Consider the following 27,744-nt stretch of genomic DNA (forward strand, 5'->3'; position numbering starts at 1 on the left):
ATGTACCTACTAATATGTACCACTTATATTTTAGGCAATTTACTTAAATCTGAGCCTCAATGTCTTTATCTCTGAAAAGGACTTAGAATTGACTTCACTGGCTGTTCCAGAGTAAGATGAAACAATGTATCCAGTGCCTGGCACCTTGCCTACATAAGAGTGGGAAATACATAGTTGCTATTAATTACAAAAAGTGAAGCTTGGCAACCTTCTTTGATGTTGGGAATATATGCAGAAAAGCCAAAGAAAAGGCACGTTTGTAAGAGGGGCATGTTTTTTTAATTGATTTTATTTTTTAAAGGTTTTATTTATTTCAGAGAGAGGAGAGAAAGAGAAAGGCAGGGGGGCAGGAGGAACAGGAAGCACCAACTCTCAGTTGCTTCTCATATGTACCTTGACCCAGCCAAGTCCAGGGTTTTGAACTGGCGACCTCAGCATTCCTGGCCAACATTCTATCCACTGCACTATCACATGTCAGGCTAACTGACTGATTTTAGAGAGAAGAAGGAAGAGAGTGAAAGTGACAGCAACACTGATCTGTTCCTGTATGTGCCTTGACAAGGGATACAACCGGCCACCTCTGCGGGTTAGGCCGAGCTATCCAGCCAGGGCAGAGGTGCAGGTATTAAAAACCTACAATCCACTATTCTGCAGTAAACTGACTATTGGTCCAATGGGAAAGAGATTAAAATTATGGTCTACCTAATTTTTAGTGGGCAATCAGATTTTAAAAAACTATTTCCAAGTTTAATTAACTATTCTGTAATAAAGATCTACACCTGCCACCCAGGGCCCACCCCCACATGTATTGCTTCTTTGTGATTACATCCATTTGAAATTGACCAGTAACTTTTTAAAAGTGGCGCAGTGGATAGAGCATCGAACTGGGATGCAGAGGACCCAGGTTCAAGACCCCAAGGTCACCAGCTTGAGCGCAGGCTCATCTGGTTTGAACAGCAAGGGGTTACTTGGTCTGCTGTAGCCCCACGGTCAATGCACATATGAGAAAGCAATGAATGAACAACTAAGGTGTCGCAACGAAAAACTGATGACTGATGAGTCTCATCTCTCTCCTTTCCTGTCTGTCTATTCCTCTCTCTGTATCTGTAAAAAAATAAATAAATAAAATAAAAAAATAGAATCACCTTGTTGAAAATGCAGAACTGTGTAGAGGAGCTCAGAAATCTTACGCACATTAGTTTTCAGGTCCAACCCAAAAATGTCTATAAACAACATTCGACACTAAATCCACCCAGATGCCTGGCCTGTACTTGCACATTGGACAGACCATCGAACTGGGATGCAGAGGACCCAGGTTCAAGAAACTGGAAAGCAGAGGTCGCCAGTTCAAAACCCTGGCCTTGCCTGGTTCAGGCACATACAAGGAACAATCAATGAACAACTAAAGTGAAGCAACTGAGTTGATACTTCTCGTTCCAGTCCCCCTCGCCCTCCTCTCTCTATAAAAGCAAAATGTTTTAAAATATAAAAATAAATAAATCCACCCAGAATGTAACTTAACCTCCACTTCTTTTCCTGCAAGATCTGTCACTAGAGCAAGTCCTACTCTTCAGGTAATGTGTGCCTGAATTAATCCGGGAATGTAAGGAGAACAGGGCCAACAAATATCAAGAAATAAGGATGTACTTCATAGGCACAAATAAGCTCTAAGGACATCTTTCATTTTTTTATCAATGTGAAATTAACTCAGCCATAACAGAGAGGATGAGCACATAATATACAACCTCTTTAAAAAGCCCCCCAGATAAATTGTTCTTAGGAAGATTAAACCTAGCTGCATGGAGAACATAGTACACAGTGAAATAAATATGGTCTTATTTCCCACAAAATGCTGAAAATGAAACCTCACTAGAAATCCCAAGTCCAATAAAATATGCCTGGAATAGCTTATGTATAATACATCTAGTTAACTAATTTTTTAACTTAGTTATAAAATTTATTTTTAATACCATGCTACTGGATTCTTTACACTCAGATTCAAACTAGGGTTCAATGTTCAAGTAATCACTTTCAAAAAAAATAATTTCAGCCTGACCAGGCGGTGGCGCAGTAGATAGAGCATCAGACTGGGATGCAGAGGACCCAGGTTCGAGACCCCGAGGTCGCCAGCTTGAGCGCAGGCTCATCTGGTTTGAGCAAAGCTCATCAGCTTGGACCCAAGGTCGCTGGCTTGAGCAAGGGGTTACTTGGTTTGCTGTAGCCCCACAGTCAAGGCACATATGAGAGCAATCAATGAACAACTAAGGTGCCACAACGAAAAACTAATGATTGATGTTTCTCATCTCTCTCTGTTTCCGTCTCTCTCTCTCTCTGACTCTCTCTTTCTCTGTAAAAAAAAAAAAAAAGATTTCAGTCCAACATGCCATGGAAGAGCTCATTCTCAATACAGAGAGAAAGGGAGAGAGAGAGAGAGAGAGAGAGAGAGAGAGAGAGAGAGAAAGAGAGAGAGAGAATGTGTGTGTGTGTGTGTGTGTGTGTGTCCTACAGCTGCTGTCGGGGTCAGAGAGTGATAAGCACATTCCTCTGTGTGATTCTGCTGTGAGGACTTTTATCAGCACCTTGGGATATGAGAACTATCACCAAAAAATATTTAAGTGTGTTAAATATGTACAAATCAACACAATCATTCAAGCATACTACATAAGGGCCTAAATTCTCAAGCTGAACACCGAGCATAAACTACTAATACCACTACTCACTGCTTCACCAGAATGAATGGCTGTATATTTTTCCCACCAAAAGTAGGGCTATTGCACCATACGTTTCATGATCTCTGTAAAGAAAAAAAATCATCGTCTTGGTTTACATTTCCTTAAAAACAAGTCAATTTTCTACAAATTGCTTTAAGAACTTACTGAAATCTGAAGTTTTATTATAAAGAAATCACCTCAATTCTTTTGAATGCAACAGTATCTCACACACACACACACACACACACACACACAGTCATTATCTGCATGAGACCAATTCTGAAATACAACTACACCCTTTAGTAAGCATGTATCACAAAATGAAAATGCATAAGGGTTTTTAAGCATTAGTAGTGGCTTTGTCACTATTAAGACAGAGAACAGCACGTAACTATTTAAATGATCCTTCTCTGTAGAAAGAAAGGTCCCAGGAAACACTGTCCCTGCAGGTGTGGATTGAGAAAGCTGAGCACTCTTGTCTTTGCGGATCATCTTGACTGGCTCAAGTTTTCCGCTTGGAATTACTAAAACTGGAGGTGTATTTAAGGGATAGGTCTAAATGTTTGCAGGCAAGGGATACCAGTATCATTTCTGATGATTCAAAACAAGGCTTTCAAAAGAGGCCCTCACAGGACTGTGGTAGCTGTCCGCTCAGTTTGCTCCTGAGGGAAAAGAACTATTTTTTAAATGTTATGAAAATGTATCCAAGGGGATGCACTTGGAAAAAATCCAAAATGCTGAATATCCTACGAAACTATGTGTGGTTTCAGTAAATGAACTGCAAGGGAATAAAAGTAATGGAAGAACTGCAGATGAAAACTTATCAAGCAATTGCAATGTATAATGAGATGTTAATTTTGAGACTGCTCTGTGAAATTTTAGCCCTGACTGGATACGATGATATAAAGGAACTGCTGTTATTTTAGGTGTGGTAATAGCAATACTGTTATGGTTTTTAAGGTCCTTATCATTTTGGAGCTCTATAATACTGAAATAAAGTGATATATTTAGGATTTGCTTCAAAATAATGCAGGAGGGGCCCTGGCCGGTTGGCTCAGTGGTAGAGCGTCGGCCTGGCGTGTGGGAGTCCCGGGTTTGATTCCCGGCCAGGGCACACAGGAGATGCGCCCATCTGCTTCTCTACCCCTTCCCCCTCTCCTTCCTCTCTGTCTCTCTCTTCCCCTCCTGCAGCCAAGGCTTCATTGGAGCAAAGTTGGCCGGGGCGCTGAGGATGGCTCTGTGGCCTCTGCCTCAGGTGCTAGAATGGCTCTGGTTGCAACAGAGCAATGCCCTAGATGGGCAAAGCATCGCCCCCTGGTGGGCAAGCCAGGTGGATCCCAGTCGGGCACATGCGAGAGTCTGTCTGCCTCCCCGTTTCGAACTTCAGAAAAATACAAAAAAATAAAAATAAAAAATAATGCAGGAGGGACACGACACAAGTATAGCTAAAGGTTGATAAATGCCTAAGGAAGGATAATTCATACATGGAGGTTCATTTCACATAATAAAAAACTAAACAGAAGTTATGGCATAACCACTGATTTATTACTCTGTCTAAAACAATCATTCAGACAGTTTAGCAACTTGAAGGAATGCTTATTTTATCAAGCTAAATGAAGAAACAAATGTACCTATGTCAAAATTTCAAAAGCATGTTAAGGAAGAAAAGGGAATAGGAAAACCAAACTGAATTTGTGGGTTAATTATTTTCATCTGCTAGTAATTACACTGCTGTCATTAGACAATGCTAATGAATCAGTAGGTGGGTAATTTAAACTACCTAAGGCCCTGGCCCAATAGCTCAGTTGGTTAGAGGCTTGTCCCAATATGCAGAGGTTGCCAGTCCAATCCCCTGAGAACACACAGAAACAGACTGAGGTTTCTCTTCTCTCTCCCCCCTCTTTCTAAGACCAATAAGTATTTAAAAAACATAAAAACTAACTAAGAAGGCTAGGTATAAAATAGAGGAGCCAAGAGTAAAACTAGAGAATGTATGGATCACCTTAAAGGCATTAAGTTTCAAAAAAATACTAGGATACATAAAATCTGTTTTAAACAGCTATTCAAATATACTCATTTTTAGGGTCATTTATTGGCCAAAGCAACCTATATTAAAGGAAGTAACAAACTAGCATGAGACAGGAAAACCAGACTAAATGGTCATCCTATTCACTTTACATATATATAAGGGGAGGCATTAAGTTTGTTTGCACTTAAGTGAACTGCCTCAAGTCAAAATGAATTAGCCTCAGCAGAACTAAAGACTGAGCCCAGAGAGGCCCAGATTTGCCCAAAGTCACTGTGTCAGCTGGAGGCCAGGACTAGAACCCAAGCACCCTGACACAGTCCAGACTGGTCCGCTATTTAGTACCACTTTCTTTTCGTTCAGTTTTTAAATTACATGTGTCCTGCTCTTTTCCATAAAGAGATTCTCCTCAAAAAAGTGTTCTTCAATTAACTAACCCTAAAAATAAGGCAAAAGGGCCCTGAGTGGCTCAGCGAATAGAACGCTGTCCCTCCCACAGGTTCACTCCTGGTCAGGGCACATGAGAGAAACCACCAACGAGTGCACAGCTGCATGGAACAACTGAGTGGAATGAGTCGATGCTTCTCTCTCTCTCCCCTGCGCCCCCTAAAGCAATGGAAAAAAACGTTTTCTTTTAGATTTTATTTTTTCAGTTTTAGAGAAACAGCAGAGAAAGAAGAGGTGGGGAGAAGGAAACATCAACTCCCATATGTGCCTTGACTAGCCAAGCTTGGAGTTTCAAACAGGCAACCTCAGCATTCCAGGTCGACGCTGTATCCACTGCGCCACCACAGGTCAGGAGGAAAACCTTTATAAAAATCTAAACAAATTAAATTAGGGCAAAAAATACTGTAATACAGTGACAGGAAAGGGAAGAATGTCAACTCCTTCTCAAAAGCAGGTCTTGCCTGACCTGTGGTGGCGCAGTGGATCAAGCGTCGACCTGGAATGCTGAGATCGCCGGCTCAAAAACTCTGGGCTTGCCGATCAAGGCACATATGGGAGTTGATGCTTCCTGCTCCTCCCTCCCTTCTCTATCTCTCTCTCTCTCTTCTCTAAAATGAATAAATAAAAAAAGCAGGTCTTGATCAAACATCTACACAGTGAACATCTCCTCCAACTTTAAAAGACATTTCTGTACCACGCATGTTATTAGAATAATTTTAAAAGCAATAACTAGCCCTTTTTTACACTGATGCAATTAGTAGTCTCCTAAATGCTGTTTTTCCCTACCTCCCTGAACAGGCAAGACCCATGGCTTCAGGGCCTACGTGCATTCCACTACACGGCTAAGGAAATGGGTCGTCTCAGGCAGAAGGCGCCATGGCTACTGGCGGCTCAGGAATCTGCTTCAACACCCAGAGCCTTTGGATTACCCCATACTGCTACTGAAATCAAGATAAGCACTTCAATTTCAGAAATATACAATTCTTACTACTTAAAAGAAAATTTGCCAGCCCAAGTATTTGAACCCTTACTTTGCCATTTATAAGTTAAATGACTGGCCAAATTAAACGAACCTCAATTTCCTCCTATATAAATAAAAATACCACGCGTGTTACAAACACTAAATAAAGTAAAGCATGTGGTACAATGCCTGGTACATAATAGGCACTCAAGAGGAAGCTCTAATTTTCACCTAAAGGTTTAATTCCATGGCCAATTCAAATAGAATACAAAATATTTTTAAAGCAAATGATGACAACAGTCATGGTCTTGGTAGTCTATAAAGGATCTCCTGGATCATCAGCTAACCCCAAAAGTGCACATGAATACACACCATCAAGATAAGCAGATTAACAAAATACACTCGCAGTTCCATTTCTCTGAATCATATTGTTATGAAAAAGGGATGCCCAAGTAGTCAAGCCTTGCCCAATAATAATTACATGAAATACATTTTTAAAAAGCCCATGTATTTACTTTCCTCATGATGTAATTTCTTCTTACATGGGAGGCACTTACAATGCGTGCCTCCCCCAGGTAAGAAGGCAGGAAGTGGGTCTCATACACATTCAGGTATACCTGGGCGATATTAGGGTTCAGTGCCAGCGCACACTAACAAAGGGAGTATGGCAATAAAGCCAGTCCTAATCTTTTCCCTGGTGGAGGGTTTTGCCTTCACCTGTGAGCACACTAACAAGGAATAAATACCACCTACCTGGGAGAGCGTCTTACACACAGATGTGCTCAATAAATATGTGCTGAATGAAATTGGTTTCCCTTAATGGATTTTTTTTAAATACTGTAATATTGACCTTTTACATTTTAATGTTTTAAAGTTTAAGGAATCAAAATGTAAAAGGTTTATAATAAAAATGAAAATAGCTTCCCCCAAAAAAGAAACTGCTGTTTAAGAAACAATGTTAGCCTGACCAGGTGGTGGTGCAGTGAATAGAGTGTCAGACTGGGATGCGGAGGACCCAGGTTCGAGACCCTGAGGTCACCAACTTGAGCGTGGGCTCATCTGGTTTGAGCAAAGCTCACCAGCTTGGACCCAAGGTCACTGGCTCGAGCAAGGGGTTACTCGGTCTGCTGTAGCCCCACGGTCAAGGCACATATGAGAAAGCAATCAATGAACAACTAAGGTGTTGCAACGAAAAACTGATGATTGATGCTTCTCATCTCTCTCTGTTCCTGTCTGTCCCTGTCTACCCCTCTCTCTGACCCTCTCTCTGTCACTGTAAAAAAAAAAAAAAATGTTAGCAATAGAGACCAAAACTCAAAAGCTGAATTGCAATTCTTTACCACAGAAAATTTTAAGAAAGTAAAACACCAACATAATGAGCACCTCAAAACAGGAAAGCAAGGTTCAGATCCCGGACGAGTCCCCCCAAAACAAACAAAAAAACAAAACAAAACAGGAAAGCACTGTCCATTCCATTTCCAGAAACAACTTACCTTTTTGCACCTTCCTTTTGCAGATCTGAAATCCAGATTCTCACAATCACCGGCCTTCACTTCTGTTTGATTCAATAGCATACACACTACTGAGTCTCCCTCTCTCTCTCTCTCTCTCGCTATTAAATTCATCAGTAGAAAGCATGAGGGTCTCATTCTGCTTTCTAGCTATGAAACCAAAAGTGCTAAAGTCCTAAGTCAAAACTCTTAAATAAAAACTTTAAAAAAATTGAGGTTAAATAAAGTGCAGAAATCACTGTAAAAACTCCCATCTTTTGCCCCATCCTTGTTCGAAATGTACTTTTAAATAAGTTTTTCCCACAGTGAGGAAGGACTCTTGTGCCGTGATGGCAATGCAAGCTGTTAGGAAGTAAAACACACTAAAATAAGCCATTTCCAAACAGGTGAGATACCATCAGAGTGTGTGTGCTGTTGCAGGAAACAGAATGGAGAGCAGTGAATGGGGAGTCTGCACTTCACATCTGCAAAAGAAAAGTAAAAAGGTTAACAACACTTCCAGCCTTGTACTATCCTTTTCACCTGTTTAAAGCAATGCTCATAAACATTAACAAATGAAAAGGTGAAAATGTGCTAAAGCAGAGGTTGGTGGGTGAACTCAACCTTCTTGTCCTAACAGATAAATTTACACCTAGTATTAGACGTCAGGATTCAAACACTTTAATACCACACAACCTTGATATTCACGGTTTAAAAAGAAACCAAAAGCCCGATCTCTTCTTCAGATTTTCCTGAAAAACTATCATCATAATTAGCCAAATGTGTCTCCTGTTGAACAATAATTATCTAAGGAGAATTAGTTCTAACAGTAAGAATAACCGTCAGACGACTCATTTTACACAAATTCTCTTCCCTTGTAACGAGTTAACAGGTCACCTTTGGGGAACCCCAGTGCACACACCCTTCACCAATCTCATTAAAGTTAAAGGTTAATTTGAGAACAAGTGCCTCACAAGCCATCATGCCCACCCACCGCCGTGTTCTGGTAAAAACCTTCGCGTTCTGCATTAACCCCCCCGACCACCCCCCAGGGTGGCTGAGCCAGGGTCAGGTCGCCGAGGGTGAGGGGTGAGGTCTGCGAGCCCGCCGTGCCCCGGCGCCCCCGCCCGCTGGCACACCTGCCCTCGCGGCGCTCACCTGGGGCAAGGACCGCCCTCTCCCGGCCTCGCGCGCTTCCCCACTCGCAGCGCGCGCCACGCGGGACCCGAGGGCGGTGCGGGCGGCGGGGCGCCGGCAGGCGCGAAGGGGCCACGCGGGCTCACACCCTCCCCGGGGACCGAGCGGACCCCAGCGGCGTGCTGGGGTGGGCGCGGTACCTTTTGGACAGATCCATGAGGACCCCGGAGAAGAGCTTCTCCCCGAGGCGGAACGACACGACGAGTGCGTCCTCGATGATGTGGTCCAGCGTGACCCGCACCTCCGAGCCGGGGATGAGCTGCGACACCGCGGAGTCCCCGCCCGCCGGCGGCAAGAGCGCCGGGGCTGCGGGCTGGGGCAGCGGCGGCTCCGGGCGCTCCTCGGGAGCCGGGGGCTGCTCGGGCGGCGGTGCAGGGGAAGGTGGGGGGTCGGGCCCTTCCTGGGACGCGGCTGCCGCCGGCTCCACCACCGCGCCGGGCGGCTTCTCCTCTGGCTTCAGCTCCGGCTCCGCCGCCTCCGGGCTGCGGGAGAGCTCCCGCGGCGGCGAGGGCGGCAGCTCGTGGGCCTGAGGGGAGGGCTGCTGCCTGTCGGCCTCGCCGTCCGGCACAGATGCTTCCGTGGCCGTGACCGGGAGGGTGTCAGCACCGGCCTCGCTGCCGGGGATGGGCTCCATCTCCGGCTCGGCCTCGCCGGCGCCCCCCTCCCCGGGGGACGCTGCAGTCGCTGCCGCTTCTGCAGCCACGGCCGCCATTTTCTTCCTGGCTTCTCCCTCCTCCAACTCCGGCTGCAGCGGCGGCGGCGGCAGCGCTACTTGGTTTTCTGGGCCTTCCCCTCCCTCCCGCGAAGTTTTGTCCCGCCCTTTCACTGAGGCTCGTTATTGGCACCGCGCCATTGGTTCCCTCCTACACTCCTCCCTCATTAATGACAGTCCATTGGCCAGATACGGACGTCCATTAGCCAGTCAGTCCATCCCTCCCATGCAGAGTAGGAACTTCTCATTGGCCGGATGAGTTGTCAAATGTCGAATCGGAGTGGAGGAGCGGAGGGGCGGGCTCAAAGTGGGTGGGGGTAGTCAAAAGACTGAACCAGATACTTATTGCTTTTTTCTATTGGCTGGAGGAGGAAATAAAATTTTATGGTTGGCCTATGCTCCTGCCCGTTATCAGCCAAGCTTTCAGAGGTGGGAGAAAGGAGGGAATCACGTGGCGTACCAATTCTTTCAAAGGCTACGGAGAGGAGGAGTAACAAGCAAGTGTGGGAGGGGAACTGCTTCCCAAGAATCCCTGCGCAGAGGTCCTTAGAATAAATGTTATTTCTAGGCGCGGACCTGCTTGCGGCCGCTTGCGGGCACAAGTTTCCTTGGGAAGGACAACTAAAGTTTGAAAATAATTCTGCAAACACTGTTTGAGATTCTGCCATGCTAGGCATTGTGCTAGGTGCTGGGGATACAATGATATGCAAAACATTCTCTATAACCTAAGGGTTGCAACACCAGCCCCACACAAGGAGTGTTTTCCTTTATTTCACTTTCTAGGAAAATACTAATGAAAAGAGTAGGTATACCAAGCACAACGGATTAAGCTGATGCAAGATCCAGAGAGCAGTCCTGAGGCGTTGCTGGGCACCCACGCTCACACTGCTTATTCTCTCAAAACCACTGGAAATTGGGTGCGCCTAGTTCCTTGCTTAAGGATTTTTTCTTTCTTGACCTCTCTCCTTTCCCACAGATACAAAAAGCCGCTCTCCTTACTGTCATAATGCTCCCACTTCTCTATTCTTTAAGCCTCTTGGTTGCATGTCTGGAAGCAGCTGCTGAATCCATTTTTTTTAACTTGCACTTCAGAGTCAGCGTTCTCTCCAAGAGACTGTAGACAATGAAAATGCCTACAGGAGGGAGAAGAGAAAGTTGCCAGCATTGAAGAGGATAAAAAATAAAATTCTAAAGAATTACAGCTAACATTTGAGTACTTGCTATGTACCAGGCAGTAGTACACTTAGTATACCATCTCATTTATCCCTTACACTATTCCTATGGGGCAGGTACTATTAGTATACCCATTTTTTTTTATTTATTCATTTTAGAAAGGGGAGAGAGAGGGAGAGAGACAGAGAGAGAGAGACAGACAGAGACAGAGACAGAGAGGAGAAAGACAAAGAGAGACAGAAGTGGGGAGGAGCAGGAAGCATCAACTCCCATATGTGCCTTGACCAGGCAAACCCAGGGTTTCTTTTTTTTATTTTTTTTATTTTTATTTTTTTGTATTTTTCTGCCTGACCTGTGGTGGCACAGTGGATAAAGCGTCCACTTGGAAATGCTGAGGTTGCCGGTTCAAAATCCTGGGCTTGCCTGGTCAAGGCACATATGGGAGTTGATGCTTCCAGCTCCTCCCCTCATCTCTCTCTGTCTCTCCTCTCTCTCTCCCTGTCTCTCCCTCTCCTCTCTAAAATGAATAAATAAAAAAAAAAATTAAATTTTTTTGTATTTTTCTGAAGCTGGAAACGGGGAGAGACAGCCAGACAGACTCCCGCATGCGCCCGACCAGGATCCACCCGGCACGCCCACCAGGGGCGATGCTCTACCCACCAGGGGCGATGCTCTGCTCCTCCAGGGCGTGGCTCTGCTGTGACCAGAGCCACTCTAGCGCCTGGGGCAGAGGCCAAGGAGCCATCCTCAGCGCCCGGGCCATCTTTGCTCCAATGGAGCCTTGGCTGCGGGAGGGGAAGAGAGAGTCAGAGAGGAAGGAGGGGGGGGTGGAGAAGCAAATGGGCGCTTCTCCTATGTGCCCTGGCCGGGAATCGAACCTGGGTCCCCCGCACTCCAGACCGGTGCCGACGCTCTACCACTGAGCCAACCGGCCAGGAAGCCCAGGATTTCAAACCGGTGACCTCAGCATTTCCAGGTCGACGCTTTATCCACTTCATCAACACAGGTCAGGCAGTATACCCATTTTATAGATAAAAATTAATCCTGACCAAACGGTGGCACATTGAATAGAGTGTCAGACTGGGAAGCGGAGGACCCAGGTTTGAAACCCCGGAATTGCCAGCTTGAGCGCAGGCTTATCTGATTTGAGCAAGGCTCACCAACTTGAGCCCAAGATTGCTAGCTTGAGCAAGGGGTCACCTGCTCTGCTGTAGCCCTCCCCCCACCCCAGTCAAGGCACATATAAGAAAGTAATCAATGAATAACTAAGACTCCGCAAGGAAGAATTGATACTTCTCATCTCTTTCCCTTCCTGTCTGTCCCTATCTGCCCCTTTCTCTGTCTTTGTCACAAAAACAAAAAAATATTGAGGCACAAAAAGCATGCCCGAGATCGCTCTACTGGTAAGTTGCAGGGTTACAATTCCAGCTGTACAATGGAAGGACAGAAAATAGCAAAAAGTAAATATCACCATATGCTCAGACTACTTCAAGCCAGGGCTCCTGGGGAAAGGCCATGCATGAGGAAAGCCCTGTCAGGGCAGATTCAGCATCTCCAGAGTAACAGAAGGAAATGAATTCACTGAGTGTCTACTCTATGCCAAAGATTTTCCCATATGCTCTCACTTAAAAGCTTGTGAGCTGAGTCGTCTTTCTCTTTTACAGGTAAAGAAACTGACTTTCACCAGGTTAAGGATCTTTTTCTTTTTTAAATTTATTTATTGATGTTAGAGTAGAAGGGAGAAAGACAGAAACATTGATCTGTTACTGTGTGTGCCGTGGCTGGGGATTGAACCCACAACCTTCACATATCAGGATCTTTTTTTTTTTCCTTTTTTTGGTATTTTTCTGAAGCTAGAAATGGGGAGGCAGTCAGACAGACTCCCGCATGCGCCCAACCGGGACTCACCCGGCACGCCCACCAGGGGGCGATGCTTTGCCCATCTGGGACATCGCTCTGTTGCAACCATCATAGAGCCATCCTCAGCGCCTGGGCCATCCTTGCTCCAAAGGAGCCTTGGCTGCGGGAGGGGAAGAGAGAGACAGAGAGGAAGGAGAGGGGGAGGGGTGGAGAAGTAGATGGGCGCTTCTCCTGTGTGCCCTGGCCAGGAATCGAACCCGGAACTCCTGCACTCCAGGCCAATGCTCTACCACTGAGCTAACCAGCCAGGGCCCATATCAGGATCTTCTTAAAGCTCAAACAGATGGCTAGCATAAAATCCTATGTAACCCATGTCTCTCCAAGTACATCATTTTTCTTCTCTCATTTCCTGAGCAAATAATTTATCTCCTGCATATCTGATGCCTGCAGTAAACAGACGTGGATCCCACCTCACAGGGTTTTCACCATGATCACTTTGTCTATCGTTCACCATTGCTAACTAAACATAACATAGTTCTATGGAACTCCTAGACTCACACTGAGTTCCCACTTTGTATTATCTCCCACAGGGAGAAAAATACAGTTCAGGTCCTAGGACCTGATAACCTCTCGTACTAATTCATTGCAAGGCACTGCAGTGTATTATTTAACTTAAAGATTTATGGCAGATTGGGGCATACCAAGTTACCCTCCTAAATCATCTTCTCATTCTGTAACTCAAGAGCTTCTACTAGCTCCCTATGTTCCTATCAAATGTACCTTCTTCTGTTTGTCTTTCTTTTCATTGATTTTAGAGAGAGGAGAGAGAGAGAAAGGGGGTGGGGAAGGAGAGGGAAGCATCAATTTGTAGTAGTTGCTTCTCATATGTGCCTTGATCGGGCAAGCCCAGGGTTTTGAACTGGTGACCTCAGTGTTCCAGGTCAATGTTTTATCCACTGTGCCACCACAGATCAAGCTTCAGCTTGTCTTTCAAGGCCCTCTCTATTCCTACTCTCTCTTTCAAGGTCTGTTTTTTATTATTCTTCAAGCTTCCTCGTACTGAAAAGATCTGGTCATGAATTTTTTTCATCCATTTATTCAACAAATAAATAGTGAAGGTCTACTCTATCAGTTATTGGGCTAGCAAGGCAGGAGTCATGCAGGAAAAAAAAATCATGAAAGACTTAGTACCTGGCCTCTGTGAGCTTATTCTTCTGGTTAGGAAGAAAATAAGTAGAGAATAAACAGGATAACAGATTCTGAGCAATGCCTTAAAAGAAATAAACAGTGTGGCCTGGCCTGTGCTGTTGCAGTGGGTAAAATGTCGACCTGGAACGCCGAGGTCGCTGGTTCAAAACCCCAAATTTGCGTGGTCAAGGCACATACAAGAAGCACTATGAGCTGCTGCTTCCGCTCCCCCACTGCCTTTCTCTCTGTTGGGCAGATAAAATATATTATGCTCACTTTGTTAAAGATGGCGATGCTCACGTGGAAGCCCGGTGCCCAGGTGATAATATTAGTATGTTAATGTGTGTTGGAGGTGGGCTGTGGACAGGAAGGATCCTTATAGCCTAAGGCAGGGGTCCCCAAACTTTTTACACAGGGAGCCAGTTCACTGTCCTTCAGACCATTGGAAAGCAAAAACTATGAACAAATCCCTATGCACACTGCACATATCTTATTTTAATTAAAAAAAAAATGGGAACAAATACAATATTTAAAATAAAGAACAAGTAAATTTAAATCAACAAACTGACCAGTATTTCAATGGGAACTATGCTCCTCTCACTGACCACCAATGAAAGAGGTGCCCCTTCCGTAAGTGCGGCGGGGGCTGCATGTGGCCCGCGGGCTGTAGTTTGGGGACCCCTGGCCTAAGGCTTAGTTTTAAAACTAAGCTTTTGCCCACACCCTTGACTATTACATGATGTGGGGTGGTGCAATCCCATCATGCCTCAGATAAGTAACTTTGTATTAGAGACTTCCCTATTTTGTATATTGCACTAAAGGTTTTGATTTCTGCACTATAAAGTGGGGCAGACCAGGAGCTTGCTCTCTCTCTGTTCCTGAGATTAGCATTAGAGGAGAGAGCAGAAAAGGAGAGCAGCGAAAGACCACGTGGAGGAGAGGAGAAGCAGCCAAGATGGCAGAGTGTTGAAGGAGAAGCCAGTTTGTGCAGAGTTTGTGCAGAGAGGAGATGAGGAACAGAGGTGAATGAGACTGTTGAGGTTAGAAACATTTGATTCTAGGAAACTCGGGTAAGTCAGTGACTTTGTGAGCACTGAATGAGTGGGTTTTGGAGCCCAGTGTGTGTTTTTACTTGTCCGCCGGGTGCAAGCTAGGATTAAAGATGATGGCCCACCAGTACTTGGCTCCATTGTTTCATTACCATCTGTCTGAATTCAGTGCGAACCTGCATGGGCCAGGCTGCTGTGATGGTGGCCGTGCCTACTGGCCTTACACTCTCTCTCTCTCCTCTCTCTAAAATCAATAAAATCTTGCCTGACCTGTGGTGGCGCAGTGGATAAAGCGTCAACCTGGAAACACTGAGGTTGCCGGTTCAAAACCCTGGCTTGCCTGGTCAAGGCACATATGGGAGTTGATGCTTCCTGCTCCTCCCCCTTCTCTCTCTCTCTCTCTCTCTCTCTCTCTCTCTCTCTCTCCCCCCCCCTCTCTAAAAGTAAGTAAATAAATAAATAAATAAATAAACAAATCTTTAAAAAGAAAGAAACAGGGTGAGGTGATAGGGAATAGCTGGGAAGGGAAAGAGAGTTGGTTAGAAAAGGTCTCTCTGAAGATGCAACAGGCAAGGGATAAGAAGAAACTGGCTATTGACATTGCTTGATGAATATTTGGGTCAAAAGTAACAGCAATTACAAAAGTCCTGAGGCACTTATTCCAGAAATGGAAAGGAGTCCAGTGTAACTGAAGAGGAACTGCAAGAAGATAAGTGAGTGAGATAAGACTGAAAAGGAAGACAGGACCCATATTTTATGCACTACAGATACAAAAACAAGAGCCACTGCCCTCAGGGAGTTCTAAATCTAGTGAGCACCAGCTTTCCTAAGTGTTGTTGTATCCTTGTCACTTCTGCATTCAGCCTCCTGCTGGCGTAGAATCAGCATGGAGGCCCTTGGTACTTGTGGAATGAGTAGGTGCACTGGATTTGTAGATGGATGGACGGTTGGATGACTGGATGGTTGGATAGATGCACGGGGGATTGGATGGGTAGCTGGATGGTGTCTTAATCTGTTCAGGCTGCTAGAACAAAATACCATAAATTTAGTGGCTTATTAACAACAGAAATTTACTTATTACAGTTCTGGAAGCTGGAAGTACAAGATCAGGGCACCAGCATGGTCAGATGAAGCCCCTCCTCCAGACTGGAAACTTCTCCTTGTACACTCACATGGCAAAAAGGGGCAAGGGAGCTTTTTTGGGTCTCTTTTAGAACGGCATTGTAAAGCCAGTAGCCACAGCCACCATCACAGCCGCCTGGCCCATGCAGGTTCACATTTGATTTGGACAGACGGTAATGAAACAATGGAGCCAAGAACTGGTGGGCCATTAGCTTTAATCCCAGCTTGCACCCGGCGGGCAAGTAAAAACACACACTGGGCTCCAAAACCCACTCATTCAGTGGATAGCTCACAAAGCCACTGACTTATCCGAGTTTCCTAGAATCAAAGGTTTGTACCTCACCAGCCTTATTCACCCAGTGTGTGTTTTGGAGCCCAGTGTGTGTTTTACTTGCCCGCTGGGTACAAACTAGGTTTAAAGATGATGACCCACCAGTTTTTGGCTCCGTTTCTTTACTGACTGTCTGAATCCAATGCGAACCTGCATATGAATGGCCACAATGGCAGCTCCTGGCCTTACATTTGGCGTAGTCTGTGGCAGGATTCAGAAATCGGTGTGAAGTCGCCACCCTTGATGTGCATGGTAGAGGACTGGTTGCTGTTATGGTTCCCCATGGCTGTCCTTTTGGGGACCATAGGCTGGCTGACTTTTATAGCCATGTGTGAGGAAACCAAGAGCTCTGTGGAAGAGGCTGCCTGGGACCTGCAAGCTGAGCAGTGGAAGGAGCTGGAGCAAACGCAGGAGAAAGAGATGCTGACCTTGGAGCTGGAGAAAGCACTGGAGGAGGAGGCCGACCAGGTTTGCGAGATTGGCCTGGAAATGGAGCAGTTGATGGAGGAGGAATCAAAGGTTTGTGAGTTACATATTGCTCTGGACATTGTGGAGAGCCAGCAGTGGCAGGAGTCTGGGGCTGAGGCCAGAGCTGGAGCTGCAAGGCCTGCTGAACAGAAGGCGGCAGTCGGGGCTCGAGCCAGGCAGTAGGAGCTGATGTTTTCAGTTCCTCTTTGGAGGATGAGGAGAATCGGGCTGGAGTTGCAATCTGCAGTCTCCAGAAGATGAGAGCTCAGCTGGAAGGAGCACCTACTATGGCCCTGGTAGGTCTGTGATTTTTGGGACACAGGGGTGAATGCCATCATGCTCTCCAGAGCAGAAATGGAAATGCTGACTGCCATTGCCACGTGCTCCTCTTTGGGACAGTGTAAGACCTGCCAGGACGGCAGGGATGAGGGGGGAGGCTGAGGCCCCATGTGCATGGGCTAATTCCTGGACTACAACTGGAGTGAGCACTGGCTCCTTTGTTGGATGGACTTATGGATTTTGGACAATGTGAAATACCCTGATGGGGGTGGGGAGCGGCTATGCTGGAGGCCCTTCCCCTGCCCCTAGAAGCTTTTCCCCTGGCTAGAAAGAAAGCCAAGGACATTTTGCGCTTTTGGCAAAGTCCTCAGAGACTGGTGAAGTGTACCTTTGTAATTGTTGAAATTGTATGATTTGTCATGTTGTTGTAATTTGTGTAATGTACCTAATTTCCTTGCACAGCGATGCCGGTAATGTAGATTGTGGGTAGTAAAGTGAGCATAGGGGTGGATTGTTGGGCAGATAAAATATATTATGCCCACTTTATTAAAGATGGTGCTGCCCACGTAGAAGCCCATCACCCAGGTGATATTAATGTGTGTTGGGAGCAGGCTGTGGGCAGACAGGATCCTTGTAGCCTGGGGCTTAGTTTTAGGACTAAGCCTTTCCCACCCTTTTGGATGTGGGGTGGTACAATCCCATCATGCCTCAGATAAGTGACTGTATTAGAGACTTCCCTATTTTGTATATTGGATTAAAGCAGGCGTCCCCAAACTAAGGCCCGCGGGCCGCATGCGGCCCCCGAGGCCATTTATCCGGCCCCGCTGCACTTCCAGAAGGGGCACCTCTTTCATTGGTGGTCAGTGAGAAGAGCACTGTATGTGGCGGCCCTCCAATGGTATGAGGGACAGTGAACTGGCCCCCTGTGTAAAAAGTTTGGGGACCCCTGGATTAAAGGTTTTGATTTCTGCACTATAAGATGGGGCAGACCGGGAGCTTGCTCTCTCTCGGTTCCTGAGATTAGCATTAGAGAGGAGAGCAGAGAAAGGCCACATGGAGGAGAGGAGGAGCAGCCAAGATGGCGGAGTGCTGAAGGAGAAGCCAGTTTGTGCAGAGTTTAAGCAGAGAGAAGGAGATGGGGAACTGTAAAGCCAGTAGGCAGGGCCACCATCACAGCCACCTGTCCCATGCAGGTTCGCACTGGATTTGGACAGTCGGTAAAGAAACAATGGAGCCAAGAACTGGTGGGCCATCATCTTTAATCCTAGCTTGCACCCGGCAGGCAAGTAAAAACACACACTGCGGTCCAAAACCCACTCATTCAGTGCTTACAAAGCTACTGACTTATCCAAGTTTCCTAGAATCAAAGGTTTCTAGCTCACCAGACTTATTCACTTCTGTTCCCATCTCCTTTCTTCTCCGACTATTCAAATCCAATGCGAACCTGCATGGGCCAGGCGGCTGTGATGGTGGCCCTGGCTACTGGCTTTACAATTCCCCATCTCCTTCTCTCTGCTCAAACTCTGCACAAACTGGCTTCTCCTTCAGCACTCTGCCATCTTGGCTGCTTCTCCTCTCCTCCACGTGGCCTTTCTCTGCTCTCCTCTCTAATGCTAATCTCAGGAACCGAGAGAGAACAAGCTCCCAGTCTGCCCATTTTATAGTGTAGAAATCAAAACCTTTAATCCAATAAACAAACAAGGAAGTCTCTGATACAAAGTCACTTAGGGTGGGAAAGGCTTAGTCTTAAAACTAAGCCTTAAGCCTTAGGGCATAACGACCCTGCCTGCTTACAGCCTGTCCCCCACACACAATGTAAACTATAAGCGAGCAAACCTATATATCATATTTACAAACTTATTTAGCCAACAGGCATTAATCTCATTCATGAGTGCCCTGCCTTCATGACCTAATCACCTCCCAAAGACTCCACCTCCTAGTACTATCACCTTAGGGGTTAGGAGTTCAACATATAAATTTTGGAAGGACACAAATATTCAGACCACAGCAGATGGATAGCTGGTTGATTGGACAGATTGTTGAAGGGTAGGTGAGTGGCTGGGTGGCTGGATGGGTAGATGAATGGCAAGGATAAGGAATACAGCTGACTACTCAAACATATCCTCACTGTCACAAGCAGACTTTGATCTCAAGCTCTGTGGATGGTACTCTAGTTTGGTGGCTAAAAAAATCAGAGAATGGCCTGACCTGTGGTGGCGCAGTGGATAAAGCATCGACCTGGAAATGCTGAGGTCACTGGTTTGAAACCCTGGGCTTGCCTGGTCAAGGCACATATGGGAGTTGATGCTTCCTGCTCCTCCCCCCTTCTCTCTCTCTGTCTCTCCTTTCTCTCTCTCTCCCTCTCCTCTCTAAAATGAATAAATAAAAAAATAATAAAAAAATTAAAAAAAAAATCAGAGAATGGAAATGAACAAACATATATGTGATTCCCAGTTGGCCTCCAACTAGCTGTATGATATGGGCTGATCTTAGGCAAGTTGCTTAAATTCTGTTTCTTCGTTTATAAAATAACTTAAAAATAACTAACTTTCTCTCAGGTTGGTGTGTATTTATTTATTTATTTATTTTTATTGATCCGAGAGAGAGACAGACAAAGGGGGAGAGAGAGAAACATCAATTTGTTGTTACACTCAGTTATGCATTCATTTGCTGATTCTTGTATGTGCCCTGAACAGGAATCAAACCCACAACCCTGGCATATCAGGGTGATGCTCTAACCAATTGAGCTAACCAGCCAAGGCTCAGTGTGTTTGTTTGTAAATGATGTAATGCATATAAAGTACTTAACATATACCCTAAATCGTCATAAGCGTAGCTCAATAATTACTAGCACCGAGCCTGACCTGTGGTGGCGCAGTGGATAAAGCGTCGACCTGGAAATGCTGAGGTCGTCAGTTCAAAACCCTGGGCTTGCCTGGTCAAGGTACATATGGGAGTTGATGCTTCCTGCTCCTCCCCCCCCCTTCTCTCTCTCTGTCTCTCTCTCTCTTCTCTCTTTCCTTTTTTTTTTTTTTGTTTTTTTTTTTTTATTTATTCATTTTAGAGAGGAGACAGAGAGGGACAGAGAGAGACAGAGAGAGACAGAGAGAGAGAGGAGAGAGACAGGGGGGAGAAGCTGGAAGCATCAACTCCCATATGTGCCTTGACCAGGCAAGCCCAGGGTTTCGAACCAGCGACCTCAGCATTTCCAGGTCGATGCTTTATCCACTGCGCTACCACAGGTCAGGCCTCTCTTTCCTTTCTAAAATGAATAAATAAAATAAAAAATAATTACTAGCACCTAGATCTAAAAATTCTGTCTTATCATTGCATCTGGGGTTGATCATACTCCAGGGCTCTGGCTCCCAATAACCAAACTTGTGAAAGACTAAGTCAACACCTGTTGTTTCATAGAGAGGGATAAATATCTCTAATTGCAACTTAGTGGGATTTTTTTTTCCTTGGCCTGGTCTCTCAGGAAATCAAATTACAGGCAGACAATAACATAGGGAACAGAGACTTAAGACAAAAGGAACTGACTCACAGTACATGGCTGTGAATGGTGGCTGAATAAATTGCTAACCAATATTTCTCTTCTCAAATCAGTTGCCTATTCCCAGACCAAGACTGTGATGGATAACTACTGACAAATGTGTCAATTACTGGATTGGCTCTCTCTCCACATGTCTCAGTAGTTCTCAATATATCAAGAAATATCAGCCCTGGCCGGTTGGCTCAGCGGTAGAGCGTCGGCCTAGCGTGTGGAGGACCCGGGTTCAATTCCCGGCCAGGGCACATAGGAGAAGCGCCCATTTGCTTCTCCACCCCTCCGCCGCGCTTTCCTCTCTGTCTCTCTCTTCCCCTCCCGCAGCCGGGGCTCCATTGGAGCAAAGATGGCCCGGGCGCTGGGCATGGCTCTGTGGCCTCTGCCTCAGGCGCTAGAGTGGCTCTGGTCGCAATATGGCGACGCCCAGGATGGGCAGAACATCGCCCCCTGGGGGGCAGAGCGTCGCCCCTGGTGGGCGTGCCGGGTGGATCCCGGTCGGGCGCATGCGGGAGTCTGTCTGACTGTCTCTCCCTGTTTCCAGCTTCAGAAAAATGAAAAAAAAAAAAAAAAAAAAAGAAATATCTTGGAGAATCTGCTAAAAATTCATATTTACTTCAGTGTCACTATAAAGCCAGTGGCCAGGGCCACCATCACAGCCGCCTGTTCCATGCAGGTTCGCATTGGATTCGGACAGTCGGTAATGAAACAACAGAGCCAAGAACTGGTGGGCCATTATCTTTAATCCTAGCTTGTACCCGGTGGGCAAGTAAAAACACACACTGGGCTCCAAAACCCACTCATTCAGTGCTCACAAAGCTACTGACTTATCCGAGTTTTCTAGAATCAAAGGTTTCTAGCATACCAGACTTATTCACCTCTGTTCCCCATCTCCTTCCTTCTCCCTGCACAAACTCTGCACAAACTGGCTTCTCCTTCAGCACTCCGCCATCTTAGCTGCTTCTCCTCTCCTCCACATGGCCTTACTCTGTCTCCTTTCTCTGCTCTCTCCTCTAATGCTAATCTTAGGAACTGAGAGCAAGCTCCTGGTCTGCCCCCATTTTATAGTGTAGAAATCTAAACCTTTAATCCAAAATACAAATAAGGAAGTCTCTGATACAAAGTCACTTATCTGAGGCATAATGGGATTCCTTATGAGAGTGCACCACCCCACATCATGCAACAATCAATCAAGGATGTGGGGAAAAGCTTAGTCTTAAAACTAAGCCTTAGGCTATAACCACCCTGCCTGCTTACAACCTGCCCCTCACACCCAATGCAAACTATAAGCAAGCAAACATATGTCATATTTAAAAACTTATTTGACCAACAGTCACCCCACTAAATTTAATTTTCTAAATAAAAATTTAAAAATATTTTTAAAAAGAATAGTAAGTAGCCATTAAAAGCATATTTTTAACATTTGAAAAGATATTTATATTTACTTATTGTGTGACCCCATCTGTATAAAGCACACAAACGAGCAAAACAAATTTATGCTGGCAGAAGTTAAGCATTTATTTAATCACAATGTCTGTGGGCAGAAATCCAGGCATGGCTGGGTTTCTTAGCTGTGTCCTCTGCTTAGGGTCTCTCTCTCTCCAGGCAAGAATCAATATGCCAACAGGGGCTGCAGTCTCAGCTGAAAGCTGAGCAAGAGAAGGGCCCACTTCCAAACTCATTCACGAAATTCCTGGCAGGATTCTGCTCCTCAGTGGCTGGTGGCCAGAGGCTGCCCTCAGCTTCTTGCTCTATGTGCCTCTCCATAGAACAGTTCACTAGTTACAGCTTGCTTCAGCAGAATGAGTACAGAAGAGCCAGAGGGAAATAGTGCGAGAGAGAGAGAAGCCCAGTCTTTTATAGCTAATCGCAGAAAAGGCACCCCCTCACTTGTGCTGTATTCTGTTCAGAAGCAAGACAACTAGGTCCAGCCCATACCCAACGGGAGAACATTATACAAGGGCTGAATACCAAGAGGGGGATAATTGGGAGCTGATCATCACACCATTTAAATTTCCTTTTAAACATTTTATTTATTGATTTTAGAGAGGAGAAAGAGAGAAATAGAAAAGGGGGAGGGGAGGAACGGGAAGCATTAACTGGTTGTAGTTGCTTCTGGTATGTGCCTTGACCGGTCAAGCCAGGGGGTTCAAACCAGCGACCTCAGCATTCCAAGTTGACGCTTTATCTACTGTATCATCACAGGTCAGGCACACAATTTAAATATTTAAAAACATATATTTTAGAAATTCTGACCTTCCCCACTACATACTCACCCACAGATTCTGCTAAATGCCTTATATGTCCTACCGCCTGCTATAGTAACAGATCCTCGGTTCAGTCTAGCAGGTGGAAAAGATCATATTTCAAAGGTAAATCCCAATATTGAGGAAAATCGCTGTAAGAAGAGTCATCATTGATCCTACCATTTAGTGAGCACCTACTGTGTGCCAGGCAGAGAGAGCAGCCAGATGAGCCTGGTGCAAAGATGGGCATTGCCCTGAGACATCTTCCTCCACAGTCTCGGGTGTTCTTTCACATGCCCCCCTTCTTTGCATATTCTCAACAGATGCCGTGTCAACGCAGTTTCTTTCAAATGGACCCTACTAGCCTTGCCTGTAGGTGTACAGTGGATAGTGTCAGCCCAGAATACTGAGGTCGCTGGCATAAAACCCGGAGGTCGCTGGCTTGAGTGTGGGGTCATCAACATGATCCCAAGGTCACTGGCTTGAGCTCAGAAGTCACTGGCTTGAAGCCCAAGGTTCCTGGCTTGAGCAAGGGGTCACTGGCTCAGCTTTAGTCCCTGATCCCCACCATCAAGGCACGTATGAAAAGCAATCAATGTACGACTAAATTTGTGAAGCAACTATGAATTGATGCTTCTCTCTCCCTCTCTCTCTCCCTTCCTGTCTCTATTTCAAATCAATAAAAAGAAATTTTTAAATGGACCCCACGAACACTACTTTGGAGGGAATGGTTCTAAGTTGACCATCTCGGGTTGCCCTGGACTGAAGGCTTTCCTGAGATGCAGGAGGTTTGGTGTTAAAAGTGGAGCAGTCCTGGGCAAACCATGGTAATTGGCCAGGCTTCATGCTGTGTGTCTTGCAGAAATGAAAACTGGTCCTCGCAACCACCCAGCAAGGAAGGAGAGCCTCAAACTGGTCAAAGGAAGCTTCCAAAGCTGTAGACTGGGATTAGGGTGGTAACTGGACCTGGCAATCTCCAAAGAAAGTACTCTCGTCAACTTTGATTTGGGGACTGTTCCTTATACTTCTTTGGCCATCCTTTAGGGCAGTGTTCGGCAAACCACGTGCGAGCCACATGCGGCTCTTTGACCCCTTGAGTGTGGCTCTTCCACAAAACACCACATGCGGGCGTGCAGGTACGTGGGGGGGGGGGGGCTGTCCATGGGTTCGGCGAGGGGAGACACAGCAAAGGCGGGCCATGGGAGGCGCACGCACAATTCATGCACCAGTTGAGTGAGTAAGTAAGTTGTGGAGTAAAAGATGTAGTGTTGAGGATTGAGAAAGGTATGTTGTGATGGTTTGGACGTATAGAGAGGATGAACGAAAGGAGATAGATGAAACAAGTATACAAGTATGGATGGGAGAGTTGGAAGGGGTCAACCTCAGCGAACGTACTTCAATCAGATTGAGGACGTGTTTAGCAAAGGCCAGCTTAGGAGTACCCTGATTAAGTTAATAACAATGGGCCTGACCTGTGATGGCGCAATGGATAAAGCGTCGACCTGGAAATGCTGAGGTCGCCGGTTCGAAACCCTGGGCTTGCCTGGTCAAGGCACATATGGGAGTTGATGCTTCCAGCTCCTCCCTCCTTCTCTCTCTCTGTCTCTCTCTCCTCTCTGTCTCTCTCCCTCTCTCTCTCCTCTCTAAAAAAAAAAAAAAAAAAAAAAAGGCAATAACAATGTACCTACCTATATAGTTTAAGTTAAAAAAAATTGGCTCTCAAAAGAAATTTCAATCATTGTACTGTTGGTATTTGGCTCTGTTGACTAATGAGTTTGCCGACCACTGCTTTAGGACAGGACCCTTAGGTAAATGACATATTAATGTGAATTTTTGCCCTGCTTTCTAGTTCTAAGCCAACAGGTTAACCGTGACCTAAGATTCTAAATATCCCTGATTAAATCCACGCCTCAAAAAAATTATAAGGATGTTTATTTATTTGACATTCCTCTCAGCTACGTTCTCCCATCATTTCAAATGTGGTAACTATTAGACTATCAGACACAAAGTAAGGACTTTATTTTATAGCTGGGCCAAGTTATAATACCCAATATTGGTCAAGAGCAGGGGTCCCCAAACTTTTTACACAGGGGGCCAGTTCACTGTCCCTCAGACCGTTGGAGGGACAGACTATAAAAAAAACTATGAATAAATCCCTATGCACACTGCACATATCTTATTTTAAAGTAAAAAAACAAAATGAGAACAAATACAATATTTAAAATAAAGAACAAGTAAATTTAAATCAACAAACTGACCAGTATTTCAATGGGAACTATGCTCCTCTCACCGACCACCAATGAAAGAGGTGCCCCTTCCAGAAGTGCGGTGGGGGCCGGATAAATGGCCTCAGGGGGCCGCATGCGGCCCGCGAGCCGTAGTTTGGGGACCCTTGGTCAAGAGCTTACTTCACATCAGGTATTAATTAAACCTTATTATCTCCCTATATATAATTGAATTATGACCTACATCCTAAAATTATCATCAGTACAGATTATGAAAGTGAAGATCCAAGATGTTAAAGGTCATACAGCAAGTAAGTATAGGTACCAGAGAGTAAGACCTATTGGCTCATTGATTACAAAGATCTCCTATGTTTTCACTGGGAAGGCTATCATTTGCTTTGACAGCTGAAGCCTTCTGAAAAATGGGAGGAAATCTCAGCTAAAGAGGGACATGTGATCTGAAAGCCACCCTCAAAAAGTTACAGACCAAAGATCATTTTGACAGAATTGTTTCTGTGTCTGTCTTGACTTTCTCATCTCTACTATGGGAATAATAATAATCATCTCTCCCCTCAAATGGTTACTGTGAAGGTTACCTTTAATTGGATCATGACTGTGAGGTAGTCACTATTCTTGTTAGCCCTCCAAAGGGTCTGGAGGCCTAGGTGGAAGCGGGGAGGTGATTTGGTTCATCTGATGTAAATCCTGAGACAAGCTGAGGGCCAAGCACTGGTATAGCATCTGTGTCATGGCTGTTTCCTTCCAAGTAGCTAGTTCAGTGTTACCCCTAGTTGTCCCTCTGACTGCATAGTACTACATATGCAGATACAAAAATGACTGGAATATTCAGTTCTAAGTTGTTTTGGTTCTTTTACATCTTCTTCTTTATAAAACAAATTACTACTCTGTTTTATTTGTCTATTTGTTTTAAAAACAGCTGAGATTTTTTAAAAGATTTTATTTATTGATTTAGATACAAGGGAGAGGGAGAGAGAAAGAAAGTGAAGGGGTCAGGGAGGAATGAGGAGAAGCATCAATTCGTAGTAGTTGCTTCTTGTATGTGCCTTGACCAGGCAAGCCTGGGGTTTTGAACTGGCAACCTCAGCGTTCCAAGTCACCACCCGGGTCAGGCTGAGATTTATTTTTTAAAAAGATTATGTATACAGCTATACATAGGAAACAGGCCCTTGTTTGGTCTTATTGATCATTACACCTCTCACAGGTAGACCAGTGCCTGGCATACAGTAGGTGGTGGCGCAGTGGACAGAGCATTGGACTGGAATGAGGTGGACCCAGGTTCGAAACCCCAAGGTCACCAGCTTGAGCGCAGGCTCATCTGGTTTGAGCAAGGCTCACCAACTTGAGCCCAAGGTTGCTGGCTTGAACAAGGAGTCACTCGGTCTGCTGTAGCCCCCCAGTCAAGGCACATGTGAGAAATCAATCAATGAACAACTAAGGTGCTGCAACAAAGAATTAATGCTGCTCATCTCTCTTCCTTCCTTTCTGACCCTCAGTCACCAAAAAAAAAAAAAAAAAGTTTGTAGAATTTATACACAAATGACCCAATAAGCGAACAGTTATTTCCAGGGGTTTGGATCACTATGGGCTTTCTTTTCTTTTTCCCATAAACATGTCCCAGTTTTCCTAATTTTCTCATTTTTCTACAAAGAACATGCATTTGGGGGGGGGGGGGGAGAAATGTTTACACTCTTCTTTAGCAAATGCATGCATAAACAAGTGACTAAAATGAGGCCTGGGTAGTCTTGTAATAGAATTTTCAAACATGGACAGGTGTGTTGAGCCACCGGACAGGCTGGGTTGCTGTGATCTGAGTGGGAGGAGGGACAAGAGAGTGCTGGTCTTGAACCCAGTGGCTCTACAGGACTGCCACTTCCGTTCTCCTGTGAGTCCCATCGTTTTTGTTTATTTTTTTGCTCTGGTGTGTTTGCTGGGTGAAGGCGAGCAGCAAGTCCTAGAAGAGTTTTCCAAGGACTCTTAACTGATTCATAAGGAGCTCTCCCTCTGCAGCAGAGGCCGAGGTCAGAGGACTGTGGCGCGGCGTTAAAGGTAGCGCCGCTCCGGCCCCCTCATCATCCCCACCCCTGCAGCGCCACCATCCCTGAACCTCTAGGAGGGACCCCCTTCTCTACGAGTTGGCTCCGCTAGCCAAATCCGAAATCCTTCTCTCTGCCCACTCCATCCAGGTCTGTGGATGCTGACGATGAAGGGAATAGACAAACCAATTTAGCTGTCGTCCTCTCTCTGTTCCTTTGACCTTGAGCCACTTCACTCAGCAGAGCTTGCTGTTCAGGGAGCCCGGCTGAGTTCTGGAATGAAAGACGAGAGGCCTTGGAGGGCTCTTGGAGCCCGCACTTTCCTCTTCTCTGCTTTGGTCACCATAGTGACTTCTCTCTGAAGCCTCACCCCTGTGGGTTTTTGCTCGATATTCATTCATAATAAGGCCACCTCTGTGTTTTCCGCAGACTGGGGAACACAGCCCTGCGTGCATTCGCTGTCACGTGGCTGACACCGTAGGCCTTTATGCGTGTGTGTAGAGTGTGTGACTCCCACGCGTGGGGCAGTCCTCTGAAGTGCAGGGGGAAGGGTCAGAGCTAGGAAGCAATACAGATTTCTCCGTCCTGTCCCTCAGTTTACACAGGAGAGGGGACTTGCCCAAGGCTGCTCAGCCACTCTGAGGGACAGCTCAGACTGCAA

The 27,744-nt window shown here is 45.7% G+C and overlaps 1 protein-coding gene across 5 annotated transcripts in view; it reads right to left on the reverse strand.

Moving 5' to 3' along the window:
- The window catches only part of PWWP2A (PWWP domain containing 2A), a 39,782-nt gene extending 30,163 nt beyond the window's left edge, over positions 1–9,619 (reverse strand). For 3 of the 5 annotated variants that reach the window (XM_066341953.1, XM_066341951.1, XM_066341950.1), the window contains exon 1: positions 8,973–9,619. In XM_066341953.1, the coding sequence (XP_066198050.1) occupies positions 8,973–9,544 (572 nt within the window). In that variant the 5' untranslated portion in view covers positions 9,545–9,619. Of the gene's footprint in view, positions 1–2,720; positions 2,767–7,638; positions 7,736–8,972 lie in introns of those variants that run through there. The other 2 variants (XM_066341952.1, XM_066341954.1) reach the window with 2 other exon arrangements.
- Positions 9,620–27,744: the final 18,125 nt, after the last annotated feature.

The sequence above is a fragment of the Saccopteryx leptura genome, chromosome 6, assembly GCF_036850995.1.
Source record: "Saccopteryx leptura isolate mSacLep1 chromosome 6, mSacLep1_pri_phased_curated, whole genome shotgun sequence".
Classification (NCBI taxonomy): domain Eukaryota; kingdom Metazoa; phylum Chordata; class Mammalia; order Chiroptera; family Emballonuridae; genus Saccopteryx; species Saccopteryx leptura.